We start from the raw sequence: 25,424 nt of genomic DNA, 5'->3' as shown, positions 1-25,424 counted from the left end.
ACTCAGGTCCAGGCGACCCCACGATAAAGCAGATGCCAATCTCCATCCCCATCCCTCAAAGCATCCAGCTTCTTCCTTCAAATTCTGCAGATTTCGAGGTGACCATGGCGGGTGGGGCAGTTGCATACTTCCCCCCGCCCCCCACCTCCGGGAACCTGCGTTTCCATGGAGGCTGAGTGGTGGCAGACTGTTCTGGATACGGCTGAACAAAATGTACAAAGGGACAAGCTTGAGGATCATTTAACTCCTGTGTTAACATGCTAAGTACCAACTCCCAAAGGACATTAGTGAGCCTTAATCAGCTTCTCACGACGTGGCCCTGGAGTGGAGGGCCCCTAACGGAACAGTTAATAGAAAGTTCGTGCATCACTGAGGCCCCTCTGTCCAGGCGGATTATACAGCAGCCACAAATAAGAACGAATGAGAACAGCAATCACATCGGCATTAACAACGATTCTGATGCTACTCTGCAACCTGCAGGCTTCATTGGCCTCCAGGTGAGTGTACAGGGGATGCTTGCAGAATCCTCCCGTGCAGGTGACCACTAACCCAGGGGGGCCCCAGCCAAGCACCTACCAGCAGCAGGTCCATCCCCCTGAGTGCCTCCCGCCAGGAATGTGCTTTCTGTTCTCTCAAGGACTAACCAGGGGAAGGCGCTGCCCTGTCTCCATCTTACACCTGGGAGGAGACTCAGAGATGGCAGTGCTTTCCCCAGTTCCCACCGCCGTGATGGGGAGGCTGGGATCGAGCCCGCCTGCCACGTTTCCCCAGAGCCTGTGTCTGGCTGAGGGGCCCTTCCTGGACATCATGAACCCCCCACTACTCCACGGGGTGGGGGGACACTCTGCATCATCTCTGTCCCCCCACCCGGACAGGGACAGGAAGTACTCTGCACCCAAGGGCCAGACGTGTTGCTGGAAGCCCCCGGATGCCCCCTGACAGAAGGAAGCCAGACCACGATGAGAAAACGCAAGGCCCTGAGATAAATGAGGCAGAACTCTCCCAGAACGCTTCCCCTGGGCCCGGGCGTGGAGTTCCAGGGGACACACCTGGAACCATGGGACCCGTGGGACCCCGAGCAAGTCACTGAACCTCTCCTAAAGGCTTAGTGTGCTCATCTGTAAAATGGAGATAAGAAGGGGGGGAAATTGGAGGGGGAGACGAACCATGAGAGACTATGGGCTCTGAGAAACAAACTGAGGGTTCTAGAGGGGAGGCGGGTGAGGAGATGGGTTAGCCCGGTGATGGGTATTAAAGAGGGCACGTTCTGCATGGAGCACTGGGTGTTATATGCAAACAATGAATCATGGAATACTACATCAAAAACCAATGATGTAATGTATGGGGATTAACATAATAAAATAAAATTTTAAAAAATCAGAGAAAAAAAAAAAGAAAACCTATTTTACCCAGTTCCTGCAAGGATTAAATTAAATGAGGGAAAGCAAGCAGAACTTACTGCACTGGGTCGGCCCTGAGAAGTGAAAGCTCCCAGGCATCCTTAATCGCCACGCCCTCTATGTGGTGCACAAGTCCACGGCTTTGGGCCTGATTTCCACACCTACTGTGTGACACACGGGGGCTGTGGGTCCCTAACGTGCTGCCTGCCGCCAGGTGGACACGTTTCAGAGGTGCGCTGCCCGCCCATAGGGAGGGAGGCCTCTGACTTCACAGAGTCCCCAGACCCAGCGCACGGAGCCGGGGACTGTGACCACTTCACCAATAGCCCTGGGAGCACCCCTAAATGAAGTCTTCAAGGTCTAGAAATTAAGGAAAATAAATCAAAACAAAAACAGCCAGCACACTGGAGGGGGACCGGTGGATGGCGTGTTGCCATGGCAACCAGGGCTGAATTATTCAGCAAGTGCTAGCAGAAGACCCTGGAAGGAGGCAAAACAGACAAAGGGATCCAATTAAACCATTTCTGCGGGGAAACAAGTGGCTGACCCTCCGGGACACAACATCTCAACTGCCACTCTGCAGCCCCAGAACTAGACCTGCTTTTCTGTTTTCACACCTGGTGATGAATGCTCAAGGAACTACTCTTGTCCAAGGTCTAAAATTAATTATAGACTCAGCAAGTAATGGGCGAAACCCAGTCCAGGGCGTGTGTTCAGGGTACCTCTCCAGGCCCTCCAGAGCAATTCCTGGCCCCCACCTCTTCCCACCTCCTCTCTGCACTCATAGATAGGGGTGCGGGGGTCCCTGGACTTCTCTTACTCCAGGCATCCTCGTGATAATTTTGTCCTGTGTTTGAACTACATATACATCACTGTTCACTATTTTTCTTTTTTTTTTTTTTAAGATTTTATTTATTTGAGAGAGAGAGAGCATGAGAGGGGGAGGGTCAGAGGGAGAAGCAGACTCCCCGTCGAGCAGGGAGCCTGATGTGGGACTCGATCCCAGGACTCCAGGATCATGACCTGAGCCAAAGGCAGTCGCTTAACCAACTGAGCCACCAGGTGCCCTTTTCTTTTTTTTAATAAAGATTTTTATTTATTTGAGAGAAAGAACAAGCACGAGTGGGCAGGAGGGGCAGAGAGAGAGGGAGAAGCAGACTCCCTGCCGAGCAGGGAGCCCGACGCGGGGCTCGATCCCAGGACCCTGAGATCATGACCTGAGCCAAAGGCAGACACTTCACTGACTGAGCCACCCAGGCGCCCCACTATTTTTCTCTTTAGATCAATTCACTTGATACTCTATTTTGAAAGAGAACTTTGTTTACCAAATAGAAAACCATTATCAGTTGGCAGAGCTAGAAGTCAACTAAAAAATAATACGGTAAGTGAATATATTTTTTGCCTCCGGTAGGGAAGGATTTTTTTAAAAGGACACAAACGGCATGAACCCTCAAGTATATTAGAGGTCGGCAAACTATGCCCTGTGGGCCACTGCCTACATTTGCCAATAAAGTTTTACTGGCACGCAGCCAGGCCTACTCATGCCACACGGGGTACCTGCTGTGTTAGGGCTTTGATAGTAGACTTGTGTTGTTACAACAGACACTGTCGGGTCCACAAAACCGAAAATATTCACTCTCTGGCCCTTCACAGAGAAACCTGTGGATGCCCGAAGCATGATTAGCAATCCAATGACCTTCCTGCACACAGGAAAGTGTGAACAAAATGAAAATACGAGCCCCCAAATTGAGAAAGGAATGGAAACCACAATTTCCAAAGTACACTCCTAAAATCATTAAGACAAAGAAGGCAGCAGGTTAAGTACGTGAAAAGAAGAAGAAACCAAGTAGCTGATAAACACAGAAAATGTTCAATCTCACTAGAAGTAAGACAACACCAAACCTCCTGGGAGTGCACATCCCATCAACAAGACCAGCAACAATGTACGCCAAGCTTGACTAATGAGCATATTCTCTTGGCCACAGTGATTGGCTCAGGAATGAGCATGTGACCCAAACTTGTCCAATTAGCCCCTTCTATCCCCTTGGTCAAGGTGATTGGTTCAGGAATGGGCTCCTGTATAGATGTAAGCCTGGAGCTTCGGGGATTAGGATGTCCGAGTGACAGAGCCAGAGAATGAAGTCACACAGAGCACAACAGAGTCAAGAAACAGAAACAGACCAACTCCTGTCAATGCCATGCAAGCACCTGGATCCAGCCATGCCTGAAGCACACCCAGATGCTGTAAGCCCCGTAGGGCAGAGAGTGCCTCTGTACTGTTTGCTCTGACACCCTAGCACCCTGCACGGTGTCGGGCACGTCACGGTTATTCAGAAGTAGCTGCTGAGGTGTGACTGCATGAGTAAGGCTTGTGCCCCAGTGACAAGAAAGGAGCAGTTTGCAAAGAAATGGAGGCAGAGAGGATCAAGACAGGTCGTTCCATCAGGACTCCAGCACGCGGCAGGAGGCTCTATTCATGGCACGCCCCTCTCCCCGTGGCTTCTCATGTGAGCCTTAGAACACCCCGGTGAAGAGACAGGAAATCTCCTTTATCATAAAAACAGTATGTAAGTAGAACACGGGGCTCACGCTTCAGCAGCAACCTGACAGGAGAACGAAGGCTCGGTCCCTCAGGGGTCTACAGACCTGGAAGCTCTCGTCACAGCCCCCTGAACAGTGCTGCAGTTCGGGAAGCACAGACTGTCCTGTTCTTCACGTGACACGCTGGAACTGGAGCCCCGCGAGAGACGGGGCCCACCCGTGCTCAGTAGCGGCTGGGACTATACCCCGAGGGCAGGATCCCTGCAGCCTGTGATCCATGGTGGGGTCCGGGAGCCTCACCTGCCTATGCAGGCTGTCAGGGCCACACCAAAGCATTAGCCATCCAAGTCCCACCGAGGTGGTGGCCCCACATCCCCAACCTCATCCCAGGATGTGGAGATTGTCCCCACCGCCTCCCTGGTCCTCAGTCTAACATTCCTCCCACTACACCAGTGACTCCCCCGGGGAGGTTGCGGTGCACGAACTTCCCCTGCCCACCGTGGGTGAGGTCTGGGCACGTGGGTCCGGGTGGACACCCCACAGCCCCCAGGACACCTCCAGCACGGCTGGGGCCAGAGCGATGCCAGGAGTGCACATGTGGCCATGCACGTGGCAGTCCCAGTGCCCAGGCAGAAAAGGCCTCCCGGCTGCACACACTGGGGCCAAGACGCCCCGCCCCCTCCTCTGGAGCTGCATGCACCTTCTGCTGCAGCATTAAAGGCTCTGACGTGTCCCGTGGCAAACAGACCACTCTCGTAATGGTTCCCAGTGCCTGCCATGACTTTAGGAAATGCTGGTCCACACCCCTCTCTCTGGAGGGCCTCTGGGAGACCATGCCCCGCAGCAGGGGCTGACCCTGGTCTGGGGCTCCGTGTCCTGAACCTGTCCTCTCCCCTGCCCTGGGCATCCATGCCTGTGCCCCGGCCTCCTCTCCTCTCTGTGACAGCTGAGCCCCTCGGGGATTCACGCATCTGTTGCCCTCCCCCCTCCCTCCCGCGTGTGTTTCTTGAGCATCTTCCCTGGACCAAGCACCGGAGTGGGCGTCAGCCACACGGAAAGGGGTCTGAGGCCACTGCTGTTCTCCAGGAACTCTTGAGCTGACGGGAGTGACCTCCACGGCCCGGGGCTGAATCTCTAGCAACTGCCACAGTACCCACCCCTCATACAAGTAAATTAAGCCCTTGTTAATTGACCAGATGAAGTGATAAATGCTTGATGGGTGTCACAATCTCATTGCAATCAGGCTAATATGGTCCAACACTGGGAGGTTCCCTCACCATGCATTATCAGGCAACTGGTTAAAATGTTCTGGTCTCAGGTTTGGATGGGGGCTCATGGATCTGTATTATAAGAAGCTTCCCCACGGGGTTCCCGAGCCCCAGGTCAGCACCAGGCACCCTCCACCACACAGCTCTGAGCCGATGCAGGACGTGGACCCGGCTCCCAGAGGTCAGCAGGCCAGCCTCGAGCACCTGCCGCATGACAGGGGCTCTGCAACATGCCTTCCTTACGGGATCTCCCTGAAACAGACAATGACCTTGGAAGGTCAGCACCCCACTTTACAGACGAGAAAACCAAGACCCGGGGGAGGGGGGTAAGGTCACCCAGCGCATCAGCAGAGAGCAGAATTCGAATGCAGGTCTGCATGATTCCAAGTCCTTAAGACACTGGCTCAGTGTCCCAGTGGCCTGCAGTAACGTGTGCCATGCTGAACCGTGCTCCCCCCCACCCCCCGCCGCGGGCCTGGCAGCTGGTCTCATCCCCATTTTACAGGCGAGAAAACCGAGGTGCAGAGACAGCACCCAGCATCTGGGCTTCACCCATGCACGCTCCTTGACCTGCACCCCGAAAACACTCAGTAAAGGATTTCAGTGGAAGGTGGGTACCCTGGGGTGCATGCTCCCCAACACAGAGCAGAAACAAGGGTTGGTCCACTTGAACACAGAGCCCTGGGCCTCGGGCAGAGGAAGGACTTCCTGGAGAAGAAGTCCAAGGTGACCTTCAGATCAGTGCGTGTTGACCAGGATGGATTCTGTCCCCCAGGGGCCACTCAACAATGACTGGAGACACTGTAGCTTGTCACAGCTGGGCGGGTGGGGAGACTAGAGGAGTACCTTTCGGGTGGAAGCCAGTTTGCTGCTGAACGTCCCACCAAGCGGACAGCCCCGCCACAGAGTCCTCTGGCCCCAAAGGTCAAGAGTGCCGAGGCTGGGAGATCCTGAGACCTTCGCTACTGCACGTGTGGCCCACAGACTGGCAGGAACGGCATCCCTGGGAGCTCGTCTAACACGCAGACCCTCAGGCCTCGCTGCAGACCTGCTTCATCAGAATCTGCATTTTCCCATGGTCGCTGTAGGTGACCTGGGTGCAGGGGACAGGAAGAAGTGTGGGTCAAGGGCAAATCAAGGGTGGGGCCCAGGGACAGCTGGTCCAGCTGGTCATCAGAAGATTGTCTCTTCCTGCTCTGCAGGACCAGCTTTGGGGTTTAAAGAGGGAATGGGTGGGCTGGAGGGGATCCAGGACACCGTCCCTTCAGCCCAGCCCAGCCGATACCCCACAGATGCCCGAGGAAGGTCGGGGAGATGGCAACATGCGGGCGGCTGAGCGCAGCACTGGGTGCCTGAAAGCCCATTAATATTTCCTCTCCGATACCCACATACAAATCTTGGGGCTACGATCTGGCCCCTCTCTTTGGGAGGATCGGAAGAAGCAGAGGCCTACCCTGCTGGAAGAGCCTGACTCCCAACAAAGCCCTTTAGTTCAAGCTCAGCTCTGGGCTGGCTCCGTGGCAGGGGACGCTGCTGAGAGCCGGGAGGCCCAGCGTGCTCTGGGTTCTGGACCCCCGTGACCCAGTTCCTGGAAAGCAACCTAGGGTCAGCCAGCACTTGAAAGCACCACACTGTCCCAGTCCCACCCTGGCCTCCCTACAAAGCATCCTGTCGCAGGCCACACAACGATCCCAACAGACCTCAGTCGCACAGACCCACAGCTGCACGCTGCGCTGGCCCGTAACCCAGGGCATCTCCAGCCGGCCAGCCCCGGGGACCGCCGAGGGGACCCTTGGGAGCAGACGGTGCTCACTCACGGCTCTGGGGCACAGCCAGGTGGCAGATGGGCTCAACTTGGTGCGCACACTGTGCCCCCAGTACAGATTTACAGCTTTTCTCGAACAACTTAGAAGATCTGGCAATACCGAATGCAATTCTTGCAGGAAAATGATCAGGTGGGACTCTCCCCCATGCCCTGGACACCGACAAAGCACGTCCTCCCCACTCTGTCACCGTCTCTCCCCACAGCGACCCCCTTCACTCCTGCAGGCGCCGGCCTGGCCGCTATAGACCAGAGCTTCTCCACTGGGGGGGGGGGGGGATGTGCTCCCCTCCCCGGGGGCATTTGGAAACGTGTGGCGACAGTTCTGATTGTCACAGGAGGATGTCGCGCGTAGAGACCCAGCTTGCTGCTCAGCACCCGACGGCGCACGGGACAGCCCCCACGACAAAGCACTGTCCCAGCCCAAGTGCGGACAGTGGCGAGGTGAGAAGCCACCGTCAGAGCCCCGTGTGGGGGCCCTGAGACAGCGCGGCCCCGGGAAGGCAGGGCCTCCGAGGGGCTCGGGCTGTCCGGTGGGACGCAGCCTCCGCCTGTGGGGACACGCCACTACTCACTTGGAGAGTTTCATCTCAATCTGCTGCCGGATTTCCTGTCTCTCTTCATCAGTCCTCCTGGGGAAAATATTCCTGTCTTCCAATTCCTGCTTGCTGGGCCGATTCCTCAGCTTCACCGCCAAGAGCTCCTTCTTGCATTTCCTTGGCAGTGTTCCTGAGCGCCACCAAAGAGGGGGAGAGAAGGGGAGAAAACACGGGTTAGTCAACCGCTGGCTGGTTGATCTAGCCATGCACCTGTTGCAGGAAGGCTTCGGCATCAGAGCCATGGGGGTACCTTTGTCAGCTTGGGGTGCCTTCCAGCGGGAACGTGGGCAACACTGGGACAGAGGGATGTCACCACCCATGGGCCACACCTTCCACGGGTGGGCGATCGATCACACATCCCAGGCCTCCAGGGACGGTCCTGGTCAACACCTGTTGCCCCGGGGTGATTATTAATGGCACCCAGGTTTTCTTCTGAGTGTGGACCATGACTTACAGTTTACTTCCCACATGGCAGCCCCCTCCTCTCCCCCTTCCCCACATGGTCCACGCTCCCTGCGGACCACTACTCTCTGGCCACAGGGGTCTTCTTTGAGTCCCTAGAACATCCCACCTCAGGGCCACTGCTGCCGGTCTGCCCTCCGCCTGCCACCCTGCTCTGCTAGACCGTCTAGGGCTGGCCCTGTCACCACAGCCAGCCTTGACCCTTCCTGAAGAGGCCCAACGGGGTTCCAAACACCAGCATACCACACCATCAATGCCCCCCGTATCTCATCTCTTCCCTGTCAGTTACTTTATTCCGTCTCCTGCACGAAACTAAGTTCAATGTCAGTCTGCCCTCCTGGGCCCCAGATCCATGCTGATGCAGCATGTTCCCAATGAATACTGTTGAATGAAGGAATGGGGGGCTGACTCAGGGTCTCCAGGCTGAGGCTGATCTTTATTTCCACACATGCCCAGGATCAGCTGAGTGAAATCAGGGTGCGAGTAAGACCTCAGAGAATGGAATGTCTAAATTAAGAGAAGTGGGGTTTGGCGGTGTTCACGAGCAGAGAAGGATCATTCATTACTGGGCTAGGAAATGGAGGTGTTCTGGTTCGTTGAGCTTTCTGAATGAGACTCCCCACCTGCCCTGGCGAGTAACTGCGAAGTACAATGCAGGATGTGTGGTTTTGCCCCTCTGTTGGGACACAGGTTTCAATCCTGGGGCTCAAACCATCATCCAACGTGGACACTCCCGTGGGTGGAAGGAAAGGTTATTTCTCAAAAAAAATGACTCCTGAAGACAGCCAAGGTCCAGTGTCGAAGATGGGACGCAAAGCGAGAAAGGAGTCTAATAATGTGATAGTTCAACAGAAGTTTGGGATAAAGTGAGACACAAAAATTGGGGCTCAGCTGAGGTTTGAATTTCTAATATGTGCTTATTTGCTGTGTGTTTTATAGAGACAGAGAAAAATAATGACTCCACAAACCATTTCAGCAAGGGCTCCAGCCTGAATTTATTTTAATAGCTTTATAAATGACTAGAGCCCTGTATTTATAGGATCCTAAAGAGCCTGAAGGAGTCACATGCGTTTCGCATTAGTCTTTACTGTGTGTTCTGGGGGAAATCAAAAGCTATGGTGGCGTTCATGAGTTCAGGGAGTCTCAAAGGTCTCGGGACAAATCCTTCGTGAATGTCAAGGGTCTAATACATGGCAAGGAGGGATTGCCATTTTCGGAGAACCAGAATGTGCTCAACCACGAAACGGCCCTGAATGCGGTTTAATCTTTTTAGCTTTTGATAACGAAAGTCTTTTAAGCCCATTGCAAATGTCTTGGGTTTCTTATTACAAACTTTAATCATATTTGTTCTTCACTGAGAAAAAGCTCCCCTCATCAGAGATTTCCAGATGTAAATGAGAATTCACTCCACACTGGGAACAAGTGGTTCTCCCAGCCTCCCCGGCACAGCCCGCGCACACAGTAGGGCCACCACAAAAACTTATGGGATCGCTTCAGGTCTTCTCCAGAGTGTCAGCATATTACTAGGTTTTGTTACTGAAAAGTCAAAAAAGGAAATTTCCAGACAAATAGCTTAAAATGAGCCTTTTCATAAATTTGACCAGCACGCACACCTGACCATCAGCACCAGTGGGACTGAGCACGCGTCCCAGAGTGCAGGCGCTAACAGGGAGCAGGAGGTGAAGCTGGGGAACAGCATCCGCGAGACCTTTCTGTCCAGACTGTGGGACGCGAGCCAGCTTCCCTCCCCAGGTGCCCCGGGACACACCTATGTTCCTGTGTTCTGACCCAGAAATCCCACTCCCAGGAGTCTGCCTCCCAAAACAAGTGGGACGAGCACATAAAAGCACATAAAAAGGTGTTCATCCAGCATCATCGATGAAAGTAAGAAACTACACACAACCGAGAAATCCAAGACAACACCTGTCAGACTGTGGCGCATCGTACCATTGGACCGTGGCAAGCCCATCGAAAACGGTGGTGTGTGAGCTACTGAGCACCAAAAAGACACTCACGGGATGCTTGCAACATTTGTAACCGCAGCTTTTACAGAAGTACGTACGGCGTCTATAGAAATATACTTGTGTATGAGCAGGTGTCTAATTTTGCATATATACCTGGTATTACAAATCGGCACAGAAATTTCAGGAACTGATCACTTTATGCATTCATTTGCTCTTCTGTATTATATCTTCTATCACATAGTTCCCTTATATGAAAATAGATAATTATTTAAAGAGAAAGAACAATGCTGAGCGACATCGGCAAACACGCTGGAAAATTCTCTCCTCCGTAAAAGCAACAAGACAACTGGCAAAAATGTTCAGGATCCACTTTTTCGGGACTCTGTAAACGCAACACAGGAAATGTTTATCCAAGGAAAAGAGGCTGAGTCTCTGTAAGGAAGTTTCGCTCTGTCCGGCACCAGGCCCCTCCTCCTCCAGCCCTGAGGTAGCCTTGAACTCCAAGAGTTTGCATTCTCCATGAAGACCAGTCACCTGGCAGTCCCTGGAGGGCGCAGCCAGGCCTGGTTCCCCAGGAACTGCCATCCTCCGACCCGTCTGCGGGCTCCCCAGATGCCCCCACATGCAAGGACCCGATCAGAGCTCGCCCAGCCCAAAATGTCTTTCCCTGGGTGCATTTGTTGAAAACTCTATTGTCTTTCCAAGGCCAAGACTCTCATGGACCTTCAGACCGGTCCTGCTCAATAGCCTATGGAGTTCTGTATTGGCAAAAGCCAATAAAAAAAATCAACGTATAGACCAAAATATTAAGTAAATTAGAAGTGAAAGCCTGATGTTGCCACATCCAGTCCAACACCAGCGAACGCTGGGGGTGCCTGTCCAATGTGCAGCTGACAGGCAGGGCGCGGGAGGTAGATGGGGTGATGCGGCTACCTCTCCCCAGGCACCGGAGTGGCGCCGACAGCCACCGAGGGGCAGAACCAGGGCTCCAGCTCAGCCAGTAGGAGGCAGCCTTGCACGCGCCCTGCTCACTGACGCCCCAGCCCGTGTGGTACCCCCAGCATCCCCCAGGCCCCTGTCCCGTCAGCTCCCATTACCCACCCCAGCGAAGCAAAGGAGGCTCTTGGAGACTTCAGGCCATCAGTCACTCCCTTTTTTGTGAGAGGCTCCCTTCTCTTTCCCCACAAGCCCCCGCACCAGTCTGGTGTCCTCCCACCTCGAAGGCTGCAGCTCAGTCTCCTTCACCGGTTCCTTGTCATCTCCCCAGCTCTACATGTTGGGGTGCCCCGGGACTCAATCCTCAGACTCCTCTGTCCACACCTGCTTCCCACGTGACCGCCTCTGTCCCATGAGACCCTCCAGCCCCACTACTAATGGCTTGGGATTTCCCCAGGCAGCCACACTGGGGGCTTCTTCTCCTGCACTCCAGACTTGCTTACCTACTGCCTTCAGGATGTCCCCACCTGGGTCCCTACCCGGCATCTCAAACGTAGCACGTTCACAACTGAGCACCTGCTCTCCCGCTGAAGCCCAGCCAGGCTGAGCGACATTCACGGATCTGCTCAGGGCGGCCAGGCCCCGGCTATGCCCAGCACCCAAGTGAGGGCCGTGTGGTGTGTGAGGCTGAGCCTGCTCAGGCGAGCGAGGGAAAGGGGCAAATAAGCACCTATAATGACCAGAAACACAGGACGTGTGCCTTCTACATGTGCATGCTCCTAGCATACCCGAACTGCCTGTCTGCCTGGTTCCTTCCCTAACTGCAGTCATGGCATGAGCTGGGGACGTTTTCACTCACAGAGAAACACAAACCTGCTAGGCTCATCCATGGGGAGGACGGTTCCTTGTTCAATGTTTCCCACACACAAATTCAGAAAGTGCCTGCTGACTTACACAGCGCCAGAGAAATAAGCCACAGAGGAAGAGCTCAGGAAAGGCTTCCTGGAGGGGGCGGGATCTGAGCTGGGACCTGAAAGCGGCCCCCCACCCCACCCGGGGACATGTGGTCCCAGAAGCTAGCTTCACTCCATAGGAGGAATGTGCCGGGGAAATCTGCCTCAGCCTCCAAAGTAAAAGTGATGGCGTGGACTTCCGCTTCTGGCCAAGACGGAAAATGGAGACTGGCTCTTCCTCCCAAAAAGAAAACAAAACGAAGTCAAGCTACACGAAACGATGGTGAAGGTGCTGGAAAGCACAATGATCCTGGTGGGACAGGAACCAGATAAAGTGAGCCCTATGAATGCCCCGCTTCTGCCCCCTCACCTCCCAGGCTCTGGGCCGGGGACCCGAGGGGAGGAACTGGGAGGAGCCTGGAACATGCCTGAGTTGAGAAGGTGAAGGGGGAGACCAAGGACCCCTGAGTCTGCCTCATGGAACTGGGGGGCAGGGGGCCACCCAGATGCAGAACTGAAGATCTGGATTTTAGCAAAGGCTGGATTTAAACCTAAGTAAGAATTGAACTCAGTGCAAATAGTCTGAATACCCTCCTTAAAGGCAGAAATGCTCAGAATGGATAACAAAGCAGGACCAAACTAGATGCTGCCTACAGAACATACATGTTGAATGCAAAGACTTAAACAGCCTAGAAGTAGCAGGGGAATGATGCAGCGCTCTAAGCCTGACCACAGGAAGGCTGAAGGGGCACGTGAATAGCAGACACGGTTGGTTTCCCAGCCAAGAACCCCATCAGGGATAAAGGGATGATCTGAGTGATAAAGGGGCAACTTCATCAGGAGGATGGAACAATGCTAAGTATTTGTGAAACTGGCAAGAGGTTCAAAACCATAAAGCTAACCTGACAGAGAGTAGAAAGGATAAATCTAAAGGGAGAGTTGAAGGTTTCAAGACCCCTGTAAGTAATTGTAAGAACAAGGGAAGGAAGTGTGCAAGGATGTGGAAGTGTGCAAGGATGTGTGCAAGGATGTGGAAGACACGGACACCACCATCAAGCAGCTGGATCTGACTGGCATTTAGACTGGTGTTTATAAAATACCGCATAGGAGATCCCACTGCCTTCTCCAGCGTATGTGCGGCGGCTGCCAGGATAACCACGGGCTGGGTTATAGTCCAGTCTTGACTGATTTAAAAGCACTCCAGTCCTATAAGACATGCTCTCCGATCGGAGTGAAATGAAACTGGGCACTGGTAACAAAAAGATCTCCAGAAAAGTACCCAAATCTTTGGAAACTACATTAAAAAAAACTTTGGAATAACCCACAGTTCCAAGAAGAAATCAAAAGGGAAATTAGAAAATATTTTGAAGTAAATAAAAACAGAACATATCAAAATGGTGTTGGGGGAGAGTTAGCCTTTAATGCCTATCTTAGAAAAGAAGAAAGCCTTCAAACCAATGACCTCAGGTTCCATCTTAAGAAGCTACAGAAAGAAGAGCAAATTAAACCCAAGGAAGTAGAAGGAATCATAAAGATCAGAGTAGAAAGTGAAATCGAAAACAGAAGCAAAATGAAAAAAAAAAAAAATTGAAACCAAAAGCTGGTTCTTTGAGAAGAGCAATAAAATTGATAAAACTCTAGGCAGACTTATCAGGGGAGAGAGAAGGAGAAAGAGGGGGAGGGAAGGGGAGGGAGATGCAGGGATGGGAAGGGAGGGGGAAGGGAAGGAGAGGGAGGGGGGAGAAATTACCAACATCAGGAAATAAGACAGGTTCTTCTATGCAAACTTGCAATTCTATGCAAACTACCAAGGCTCACTCAAGAAGAAATATAAAACCAGAATAGACTTTTATCTATTAAAGAAATCGAATTTGTAGTTAAAAACCTACCCCCAGGGGCGCCTGGGTGGCTCGGTCGGTTAAGCGTCTGCCTTCGGCTCAGGTCCTGGGATTGAGCCCTGCGTCGGGCTCCCTGCTCAGTGGGAAGCCTGCTTCTCCCTCTCCCTCTGCACCTTTGCTCCTGCTCTCTCTCTCTCAAATATATCTTTAGAAAAAAAAAAAACAAAAAACCTCCTCCCATAGAAAAAAAAAACCCTACAGGCCAGATGGATGCATTGATGATGAAACATGTAGTAAATAATACCAATTCTATACAAATAATTTCAGAAGGTTGAAAGAAGGGTGAGGGTGAGCACTTTATTTTTTTTTTATTTTTTTTTTTAAAGATTTTATTTTTTAGAGAGCGAGCGAGAGAGAAACAGCATGAGAGGGGAGAGGGTCAGAGGGAGAAGCAGGCTCCCCGCTGAGCCGGGAACCCGATGTAGGGCTCGATCCCAGGACCTCGGGATCATGACCTGAGCCGAAGGCAGACGCTTAACCATCTGAGCCACCCAGGCGCCCATGGGTGAGCACTTTAAAGTCCATCCTACGAAGCTAGGATGGAGTGATGTTAAAAACAGAAAAGATACTTGAATCAAAGAAAGACTTAAAGACTGCCGCACCTCAACGATACTGATATAAAGTCATAAACAATTTTAGCAAATCAAATCCGAGAATTTATAAAAATGAGAATACACCATGACCAACTGGGAGGCAAGGGAGCTGAGTATTTGAAAGGCAATCCATGTAATTCACCAAATCACCAGACTTAAAGAGAAACCATAGGGTTATCTCGGTAGACTCTCCGGTACCTACGGGGAGCTTGCCCGGTCAGAGCTGGAAGGGGCCCACCAGGCTCCCCCCGCCCACCCCAGGGCATGCACTGGAGGGATGATGAGGCTCAGGGAGACCAGAGCTGGCCTAGTCACAGCTGAGCACAGAGCTGGCAAGCGGCCTTCTGGCTGTGACAAGTAAACAAGGACGTTCACTTGCTCGGCTACAAAAACACGTCCTTGTCGCAGACAGCTTCAGCTTAAAGCAGTATTAGGAGGGAAAAGATCCCCTTTCCCGCCCACTTCTCAGCTCCAGAAGAAACCACTACTATGTTTTAGATTTACTTCCAGATCTACTTCTATACAATTAACAACTTACTCCCACGTCACTCGTACATTTTATGGAAGTGGGATCACGGCGTACAGGGCACCCTGCATATGTGGTCCCGTTCACACATCTGGCTCTGGTCCAGATCAGGGTGAATCAACCCAGCTCCTGCCCTTTGAGGGCCACCAATGATCCCAGACTGTGATGGTCACATAGCCCGTCGCTTGCTGATCCAGACCCCCAGGGATGGACACCCAGGTGTCCATTTTTGCTCTTTCCCCAAAGCTGCAGCCTCGTCCCTGGGACGGGAGACTCCTGAGCCACAGCGGGGCTGGTTTCAGCTCCGACAGGTGCCCCTTTCCCCACCCTACCCTGCTTTTCTGGCCCTCCTGGGAAGGAGGAGGAAATGTAAATGGGGCTGTAGATAAATAAGAACATATGGCTGAGAAGCTCTGCAGTTAAAGATAAACTCGCCATGAGATAGCTTTTTCTCAATCAGTGGCACTTTGGAATTTATTCTAAGGACAGAATTACAGAGATGCACAAGTCTTTGCTCCAAGGATGCACACTGTCACGTTGCTAACACAGCCGGGACTGACCATCCCAGCTCCCCGGGGGCTCGGGCCACAGGAGCTGAGGCTGGGAGGCTTTGAAGAGAAGAAGCAAGCAGGGCTGGGTGCCAGGAGAGAGACGAGGATGGCAGGGGTCTCCTGCCTGCGCCGGGGCCCGGCTCGTGCACGAGCCCGTGTGAGAGGGGCCCTCCAGCCTGTCTTGGCACAAGCAGTGACAGGGTGGGGCCGTTTTTCATCGGCTGTGATGCTGCTTTAGCTATTATACATTTTATCCCTAGAATTTGCATTCAGTGCTCTTTTATAGTTTGTTTCTCTGCTAAGATTCTCCATCTGGTTGTTCATCCTGTCCTTTAAGATCCTGAACGTACAACTGCAGGCCTATCTGGCTTTGAATGCAGTCTGGGCTGGGTCCCCCTGCCCCCCTGACCTCCAGCACCCCGGCCCAGGCCTCCCTCCCCCAGGTGACCAGGGCTGAGCCTCGTGGAACCCTGCCTGCTGAGGGCACACTCCGGCCCCTGGCTCACGCAGTCTCCACGCCAGTGTCCAGGGACCCCCTTCACACGGCTCATCTGTTCCAATTCCCTGTCCTACAAATTCCAGCTGCTTCGACAGCCCAGAACATCCCCTCCACCTCCTCGTCCCAGTGAGGCCACCTCCCTGCCCCGCCCACCCAGGGAGATGCCCAGGAGGAAAGCCGGACAACCCGCGTGGAGCTCGCCCCGTGGGTCTCCCGTCTAATGGGGGTGATGGTCCTGACCTGCCTGTGGTCCAGTGCCCCAGACAGTGGCTCCCACATCCAGGCCAGGTCTGTAGCTGCCCAGGCCCAAAGCAGCAGGGGCATTCATAAATGCTGCCACTGGACTCCCAGAGCCTCCGCAGCAAGGACTTGCTCCTGCCCATCTCTCTCCCCCATGCAGGACGCAGGGAGGGGCTCGCATTTCCCGAATGAAGAGATGAGTTCTGGGAAGACGGGGAGGGGAGGAGGCGACTGCCGGAGCTTGAATCCCTAGAAACACAGCAAGGACATAATGGAGAATGGAGACCCAGGAAGCTGGGTGGGTTTCCTGCTCGAGGGGGCAGCATTGGCTTCGGCTCTTGCGGAGCTGGGGGGCAGTCAGGGCATCTACGGGGACATGAGCCGAGGACAGGACACCTGGGGCTTCCATGCTGTGGAGCCCTACAGCCAGGGAGGAAGGCTGGCCACTCACGGGGACAGGCTGTGGGGACAGCATGTGCCGATGAGCCGGTGGGACATCCAAGTTAGGGGCAGGCCAGGCACAGGAACCAAGAGCAGGGAGCCAAGGAAGGCAGGGAGGGAGCTGGGTGGGGAGGCGGTGGGGCCACAGAGAGTGAGTTTGGAGGTCAATGAGCCACGAGGACCATAAACAGAGGAGAGACTGCCAGGGTGCCCAGCCCCTGCCATGGGGCTGCAGGGAAGGGGGTCACGTGGCTCTTGCCCATGGGGCCCCCGAATTCCTGCAGTCTGCTATTCCTTAAGATTACTGCTCTTCTGCGTCTAAGAAACCACGCTGTGGACCAACCTGCCTTCTAAAAGGATTCCAACCTCCTTTTCCCCATCCATCTTGTTCAAAAGGAGGAGGCAGGCCCAGCCCTTCGTAAGAATTCTCAACCTGACGGGGGAATCCAGAGGCCGGCATCCTGGGCTGACAACCCTCCCCAGGAAGAACACATTTTTTGGCGTGTATTTCAAACGTGAGCTGGGACGGCAATTCTAAGCGAGTGATTCTGCGGACCCCCCGTTTTCACGTCCCCAGGGCTCTCGGAAGCCTGGCTTCTGGAAGAAGCAGGGTGCTCTGCCTCATCTAGCGGCTGCGCTCACGTGGGAGGGGGCAGGAGTCGGGGCCTGTGTCCAGGGCCACCGCCAGCTGGCCATGCAGCCCCAACCAGCCGTGTAATCTCCTGGGCTTCAGTTTGTCGCTGGTGAGATGGGGTAACAGCCCAGGTCACATCACCTCTGTCATCACTGAGGACCTACTATGTGCCAGCACACGGTTGAGAATGGTACAGAAACGGGGCACGGGAGGTGTCCGCGACCACTCAGCTACCCCAGCCACACAAGCACAAAGGACACCGTGGTCAGCAGAATCAAAGCCCTCAGAGATGGCCACTTCCTGACCCCAGAAACTACGAACGTGTGACCTGGATTAGCCAGGGGCAGCCAATGTCATCAACGGAGTGAAAGATGGTGGCAGGAGAGTCAGCATCAGAGGGACATGAGGAAGTCCCCGCCGGCCACTGCCAGCTTTGAAGGCGGGACCGCGAGCCCAGGGCGCGGGCAGCATTAGGAGCTGGAAAAAGCAAGGAAGCAGAGTTCCCCCGGAGTCTTCAGAAGGTGCAGAGCCAGCTGACGGCTTTCGTGTGGCCCAGAGTGACCCTCAGGAGTGTAAGCTCATAATTCATTTTACGTAAAACCGCCAAGTATGGCAATTTGTTACCACAGCATGTCCCTGAAACTCATACCTGACCAGTACCCTCTCCATGTTTATGTGGCTCCATCCTGGCCCCAGAGGGCCTTGGGTTCTCCAACTGTCCAAGGGAGGAGACCACGTCCTTCTGAGGGGAAACTGAGGCTCTCAGAGAAGGGAGAGCCCCGAGGCCCTGTGCAGGGACATCGGAGAGCCCAGGGCCCCTCCCACTGCAGTGGACGAGCCCCTGCTGGGGGAGGAGCTGGGGTGGGGGCACAAGGGGCAGGGAAGACAGTGGATCACCTAGAAGTCTTCATCACCACAGGGGAAGGATAGTCAAATCTCTGAACCAAACGGCCTCCAAGACTCAGAGACTACGTGAGGTTTGATGACCCGTGTGAATGAACAGAAAGGTCATGTGCCACTTGGGTCTCGCTGGAAGTATGGGATGAAGAAGGAAGGGGTAAAACAAGACCAAGTAGCCCTGAGGATCACCCAGGTACACATGCTCACCTGTCTCCCCCAGACATCCCCTGGCTTCACTCACCATGCATGCAGGAGGTGCTCAATAAATGCTCCTAAGGGACTGTGGGGTTCCTGGTTGACCATGAGCCGGTCAGGGCTCCCCTCATGAGCTCACAGTGCAGGGGACCCCTTCCTCTCCCCTGAATTCTCTCTGAGCCGGTGGCCCCACCAACCCCACTCCTGCCCACTTCTCCTCTCTGACTCAGCCTCCCTCTGGCCCCAGTGCTAGAGACTGAGTGGTGTCCCCCAAAACTCATGGCCCAAAGCCCTACCCCGATCTGGGCCTGCATCAGGAGACAAGGCCTCTGGAGGGGATTAAAGTTGAGATTTTACAACCTCAGGGCCCTGACCCGATCACACAGGGGTCCTCAGAGGAGAGGAGAGAGACCCCGAAGTTGCCAGGCCTCCCCTCGTGCTCACAGGGGAAAGGTCATGGGAGGACACGATGAGAAGGTGGCTGTCTGCAGCCAGAAAGAGGGCCCTCAGCACAGACCACCTCTCAGACCTCCCGCCTCCAGAGCTGCGACATGAGAAACACCTGGTTTCCCAGCCGCCCTGTCTCTGGCATCCTGTCACAGGGCCCACGCCGGCTGGTAGTCCCGGTCAGCCCCACCTCTCCCTGCGCCCGGCCGGGGCCCTCCTCACGGCCCCCATCTTCCTCCCACTGCCCACATGCCCCAGCCCAGGCACCTCCCTGAAGCAGGCGGGTCAGGACCAACGGGCCCGCGGTCTCGATGTACTTCCTCCTGGGAGGGGGGTGGCGTGCATCCGGACGTCCCAGAGCACGCAGCTGGCCTGAGCACCACGGCTTTATGATGTGGAAGTCAATACGTTCTCGGCTGTGCACATCCTGGGACTCCTCCCTCAATCCTGAAATCACCGCTCGGGGGTCCTTCCTCCCCACGTGTGTGGGCTGCCTGCAGGCTGGGTGTTCACAGCACAGCACATTTGCTCATGAATGACGGGGGCACACTCACATCCACAGAGCTAGAGAGACCTGGGTTCAGAGTGGCACCTTCCTAACCCCTCTTCACCTTGATCTCCTCAAGATGGGACAATAGTAGTCCCTGCACCCCATCAGGCTGCCATGGGGGTCGGGGGTGGACTGCACGAGAAGAGCCTGGGAGAACCCTGGCAAGAAGTAACGGCTCGAAGAAGATACAGCTCGGCTGCTATAGGTCATCACGGGTCTGGGAGTCCCCCCCCCCGCCCCCCAGTGACTGCACTGTGCCCAGCAAGAACCACCCAGACCTGAGACTCCACCACACAAGGCCACCAGGTTGTCCCCAAGCCGGCCCTGGAGCATCCTGCCTCCCAGTGACCATCTGCAGCGCCACCTGGCGTCCGTGGGGGAAATGGTGGGGGTGCCAGGCCAGGCTTCCAGGAGAGGCAGGGAGCAGGTGATCTGTGAATGCGTGCCGTGGGGAGTACAGGTGAACCCTAACTCAGGACAGGTGACTTCACAGGACTCCTTGCAAGGTTTTCAATACACCCTCTGCCACATCGGAAATGGGATTCTATTAACATAGTACATTTTAGCTTTTGCTTTTCATAAATGTGTCCCCCCGGGAAAGGGTCCCGGAGCCTGCAGAGAGGGTCACCTCTTCTTCCAGCTCAGGCAGTGCAGGAAGTGCTCAGCCACACCTCTCCCCACACCCACGTCCACATCCATCCAGCCCAGTGTCCTGGGATTCCTCACCCTGACACGGCCCTCTTTGACTCCTTGCCTTTACACTGAAAGGCAGCTTTCCAACGTTAGCAGGGAGCTCCTCGGATAGTCTGGTTTCTCCTTAGAATCCTCAGCCCAGAGCTAGGACATACAGTACTTCTTGAATAAACAATAAGGCGTATTTAGAAGCTTTAAAAAAATTCTAGTTCTTATACTATTTTACACCAAGGATAAACTCTGGACCCGGTGCGTCAGAGTCACCCCCACCCTACCTGCGGGCTCTGACATGCTGACTCCCAGGATTCTGTAGGTCAGGCTGTGGCAGGAGATGTTAATACTTATATAGTGACCATTCCATGTCCTCCCTCCTTCATTACTATTTTTGTGAACATTTTATGATGTTTGCAGCATATTTGAATGGTACCACTCATATAGTGTACAAATATCTGGGGTGTACTTTTTCCCCCTGGCTACTGGGGTGCACCATCAGAAAACTGTCTGAGCTTCTCTCTATATCGTTGGCGCTAAATCTTGTTACACTCCCCCTGAGAGTCGTTTGATAGGTCCCCCGTCCTCAGGGTAAAGCCCAACCCCTGTCACCACCTGAGGAACCCACCACAGGAGTTCTGTCTCGGTTCAACGTATCGTTTGGATTCACAAGACTATCACCGACCCGATGTCTCCCTCATCTGCTCAGCACACGGGGCAGCCAAGGAGTTCAATGGGTGGGTCCCAGAAGCAGCTCACAGGGCTCCCCAGAACTGCCCCCACCCTCCCCCAGGTGAGGCGGCTCAGGTGGGAGGATCAGGCAGGGCTGGGAGCCGCCCCACAACTGCTCGGGGGATCACGTCATCCTAGGACAACTCCCTGGGCTGAGTTGCCAGGGTCCCCTCAAGCCTCCTCACTACACTTGGGATCTCAAGTGTTTATTGCTTACTTATTTGTCTTTTCAAAACAGGTATGATTTGATGATCAGAGTCATTTTTTTCACCATTAGCAATATTGGCTAGTGACGCCATGGCTGGTATTCCTAGCCTCGTCAGGTTACCTGGGAACCCAGAAAGCGATAAAGAAGACCCTCACATTAACCCTCAGCTCCATTAACAAAAACCCTCCCGCACACCCACGCCAGACCCCACACAGCCCAGGCCAGCTTCCTAAGTGCACCTTCTGTCCTGTCTCTGAGACTTCACCCACCCGGCAAACTCTCCTTCGTTCTTCAAACCCACACTGAAGCCTCCTCTGCCCTCCCCATCATGTTCGCCCACCACCCATCCCGCTCCCAGCCTGTCTGCCCCCCTAGTGCAGGCTGTCAAGCTCTTATCACCTGCTCCATGTAGTCCTCAAGGCAGGACAGTGCCTTCCCAAAAGTGGCCTTGGTCTATTTGTGAATGATAAAAGTAAGACAGGCTCATTCTGAAAGGCCAAGCAGCACAGACAGGTGGAAATTTTAACAACTGTTTTAAACCGCCTGCAACCCCTTCTGTCCTGGCTCATTGGGAGGTTTCCTCCTCTCCCTGCCCCTCTCATTCCCAGGAACGGAAGCATGAAGGCACTGTGGGAAATGGGTGCTTCCTGCTCTGCCTGGGGAGGGGATGTCAACACGGCCCCCCAACAGTGCTTTCCCCACCGAGGGTCAAGTGTAAAAGGCACATACATACCAACCTCGCATTTACTTCCAGGACTTTCTCCTAGGGATGCATTCACAACATTGCCTGAAGTGGGGAACAGACTGGCCAGACGTGGTGTCCCACGCCCGAGGACAATGATCCAGATGCGCACAGAATTCTCGCAGTCTCTTGCCTGCTCACACACACACACACACACACACACACACGCTTTGTGTGGCCCGTGTGCCTGTGGGAGATGCTCTCACCCCATCTGTGCTCTGCCAGGCGGCCGTGCCTGCCCTCGCTCCCCGGCCCTCTCTAGGACCACCTGCAACTCTGGGGGACCTCCTGGAAGAGGCTCTGCCCTCACACGCAGACACATCCCTCTCTGTTAGCCCTGTATGCGTGCAAACAGCTGACTCTCCTAAGCAGATCTGGAAAGAAACAAACAGTAAAAACTACACTAGTTCTTGTTATCCTTAACTTTGTAACGAGTACAAAGTAAATGTACATCTCTAAAAGTCCCTCATAAGCATGAGGGAGAAACGAAGCGCTCTAACACTCCTGAGGAGGATGTTGCTTTGTACTGTTTCTCCCCTAAATAGAATCAGAAAGAAACAACCATGGGGAAGGAGTGAACACCCACATCACTTTGAGAAGCACCTCAGCCTCCACTCCCCATCTTCTAGAACTTGAGCTGGAGGCCACAAAAGACACACAGTGGGCGTGTTTCCTGCAGGGGCCTGGGGCTCCAGCTAGAAGACCCCCATCGAGGTCCCAGCCCGGGGCAGAGAAGAGTGCACTCGTGTGTGCTCAGACCTTTGTCATTCCTGTTTTACCTTGAACATGGTTGATACGTGTATACACCGTTTTTCTATTTCTGACTTTCATCAGCTACTTTGACTAAAACGTAATTGGTTGGTCCCGATCATACTGGGTAAGAAAATGTCTGCTTTCCATCTGCCTTCGGCTCAGGTCATGATCCCAGGGTCCTGGGATCGAGCCCCGCATCGGGCTCCCTGCTCAGCGGGAAGCCTGCTTCTGCCTCTCCCACTCCCCCTGCTTGTGTTCCCTCTCTCGCTGTGTCTCTGTCAAATAAATAAATAAAATCTTTAAAAAAAGAAAATGTCTGCTTTCTCCTTTATTCTTTCTTCCTTAGAATATAGAATATGGTTGTGTGTGCAATCTTACACAGTTAACAAAAACAACCACTTTCGAGTTCTATCACCTCCCGATACAGCTTGGATGCACTTCATGCTCGAGCCAGAACATTTGGTTGAACGCCTGTGTCCACTGCAGACACGGGATAAAACCTGACTGGTCCCTGACTGATGCCCGCTCGGGTTTCCTATCACAATCATTACATGTGAACATCCAGAGGCATCAGCGCTTCTCCACCAAAGGCAGCTACTCTCCTCCTGGGACGTTGGGCAACATCTGCAGGCATTTCTGGATGTCAAGATGGGGGGGTGGGCTGCTCCTGGCGCTCAGGGTGGGAAGGCCAGGGATGCTCCTACAGTGCACAGGGTCCCGCCACCCACAGCAGGGGCACCCCAGCCCCAAATGGGACAAGTACCAAGCCGGAGAAACCCTCGTGCATATAAACCATTGCGCATGAGTGTGCTAGGAGAGCCAGGGGAGAAATTCCTGGGAGCAAAGTTGCTGGAAGAGAGAGCACAAGCATGGACAGTTCCAACAGCTCTTTAGGGGGGTCCCACCCCTCTGCCGTGACCCCAAAGTGCACGCGAACGCGGACTTCCCTCCCTGGGTCTCCACACACTGTCTTGTGCTGCTTTGGAGTCCAAGGTACCCGGGCTGCATGCAGTCCACCCTCGGCCACCTCGGGCTTCTCTTTTGACCTTGACTGTCCCCACAGAATAGCCTCTGGGGTCAGCACGCCTCACCGATCACTGCCACCAGCTGGTGCTGAGCACAGCTGGGGAACAGTTACCCCTGGGCCACTCTTCCTATGCTCATGGACAATCTGATAAGCGCTCACTGCTCACACAGTCAGCAGCTCGTCGCCCCCTGAGCAGAACACAGCCAGACGTGCATGTGGAGTTTGGTGAACACACAATAGCCCTGCAAGTACTATTAGGGCATGGGGCAAAGTGCACAAGTCACTCCCTGTACTGGTTACATCTCAAGCAAAAGCCAGGGGGCTGTGCATCCCTCCACCTCCTCCCCAGAGGCCCTGTCCACTGCCACCACGCTTAGGGCACGCGTGGTGCCTCAGAGGCAACTGCTAGGTGTCAGGGACATGACGTGAGGGCATCCGGGATGCCTGCAGTTACAAGGTGCATGGGCATCAGGGTCCAGGGGCTCTGACAAACATGATTTCACATTTTCACATGAAGGGGAGCAATGAGGACACAGACGATGGCAGCCACCACGTGAGCCCTGCAGGTGGTCACAGGTGATGGCTCGTCAGTCCCCTGGCAACCTGAGCAGGCAGGCCCAACTGTCACCAGGAGTTACAACAGGGAAGCTAAGACCTGGGAGTCCTCCTTCCCAGTCAGGGACAGGTGGTTCACAGCAGGTGCCACCAGAGGCCTTCTCAAGGCGTTCCTCCCCAGTACAAAGGGCCCCTGAGCCTGTCTTGCCAAATAGAGCACCCAGCAATTGTTGATTCTCCATGTCCTTGTTCTATCCTAAAGCCATGTCCAAGGACACAAATGTATGGATTACACTTCCCAACAGAGGACATACCTGCTTGGCCACAGGGACGTTGACACTCTGGTTAAACTAACGAATTGGCTGAGGGAGTAAGGAACAAATCAGCTACAGAATATCAACAGAACTGGAGGCGAAACTCCTTCAGATCCCAGGCATGGTGGCACCCGGGCTCTCCCCTGTTCTTGCCCACTTGTCAATGATGAAGATGATGATGGTTATTAGTGCAACACCACTCGGAGCACAGGGAGTCAGGACTCCGCTGGGTGAACTGTCCCTTTTAACCATCAGGATAACCCTCTTATCACTCCCATTCTACAGATGGTGCATCTGAGGCCCAGAGAGGTTAAGGGAGTCATCCAAGGTCACAGAGCTAGAAGGGATACATCCTGGCAGGTAGAGAGATTGCAACCCCTACAAAGTCTGTGCACGTAGTAAATCCAGCGGGGAAGGTGCATCTGAATGCACAGCCAGCTCTCAACCACGAAATTCCTGATGCTCCAGACTGAGTATCTAGGATGGTGCTAGGAGGTGCTTAGGTCACGAGAATGGAGCCCCTGTGATGGGATTTGAGCCCTTTTTAAACAGACTCAAGTCATCTTGTTCCTCCCTCTGTCCCTCCACCCCTGAGGACGCAGCAAGGAAATGGCCACCTGCTAACCAGGAAGGGGGCCCTCACTAGACCCTACATCTGCTGGCACCTTGACCTTGGCCCTGCCAGCCTCCAGAACTTGAGGAATAAATATCTGTTGTTTAAGCCACGGAGTCTATGGTATCTCGTCACAGCAGCCCAAACAGAATCAGACACCCCACGTGGGGAGAGCGGGGGCACATGCCCCATCCCAACATGAACATCCTGGCTCTGCAAGTCTGCCGTGGTGAATACCCGGGGCAGAGACTATCGGCACGAAGGGACAAGTGGCTCAGGTTGCTGAGGACGCTCTGGGACAGGTGCTCTCCCACACTGGTAACTCCTTCTCCTGCAGCCCTGCTTGCTGTGAAGCCCCTCTGTCCTTTGCTATCCCC

General features: G+C 54.1%; 1 protein-coding gene across 1 annotated transcript in view; it reads right to left on the bottom strand.

The window, feature by feature from the left end:
• The window catches only part of PHACTR3 (phosphatase and actin regulator 3), a 205,989-nt gene that overhangs the window by 29,317 nt on the left and 151,248 nt on the right, over positions 1–25,424 (bottom strand). Inside the window, exon 8 of the mRNA XM_045883903.3 lies at positions 7,607–7,760. Within this exon, the coding sequence (XP_045739859.1) occupies positions 7,607–7,760 (154 nt within the window). The remainder of the gene's footprint in view (positions 1–7,606; positions 7,761–25,424) is intronic.

Source organism: Mirounga angustirostris, unplaced genomic scaffold (assembly GCF_029215605.1).
Source record: "Mirounga angustirostris isolate CCGP_5_RB_7025 unplaced genomic scaffold, mMirAng1.0.hap1 SCAF_10, whole genome shotgun sequence".
In the NCBI taxonomy this organism is placed as follows: domain Eukaryota; kingdom Metazoa; phylum Chordata; class Mammalia; order Carnivora; family Phocidae; genus Mirounga; species Mirounga angustirostris.
Note: the sequence above shows the minus strand (reverse complement) of the source record. Positions and strands in the feature narration are given on the sequence as shown.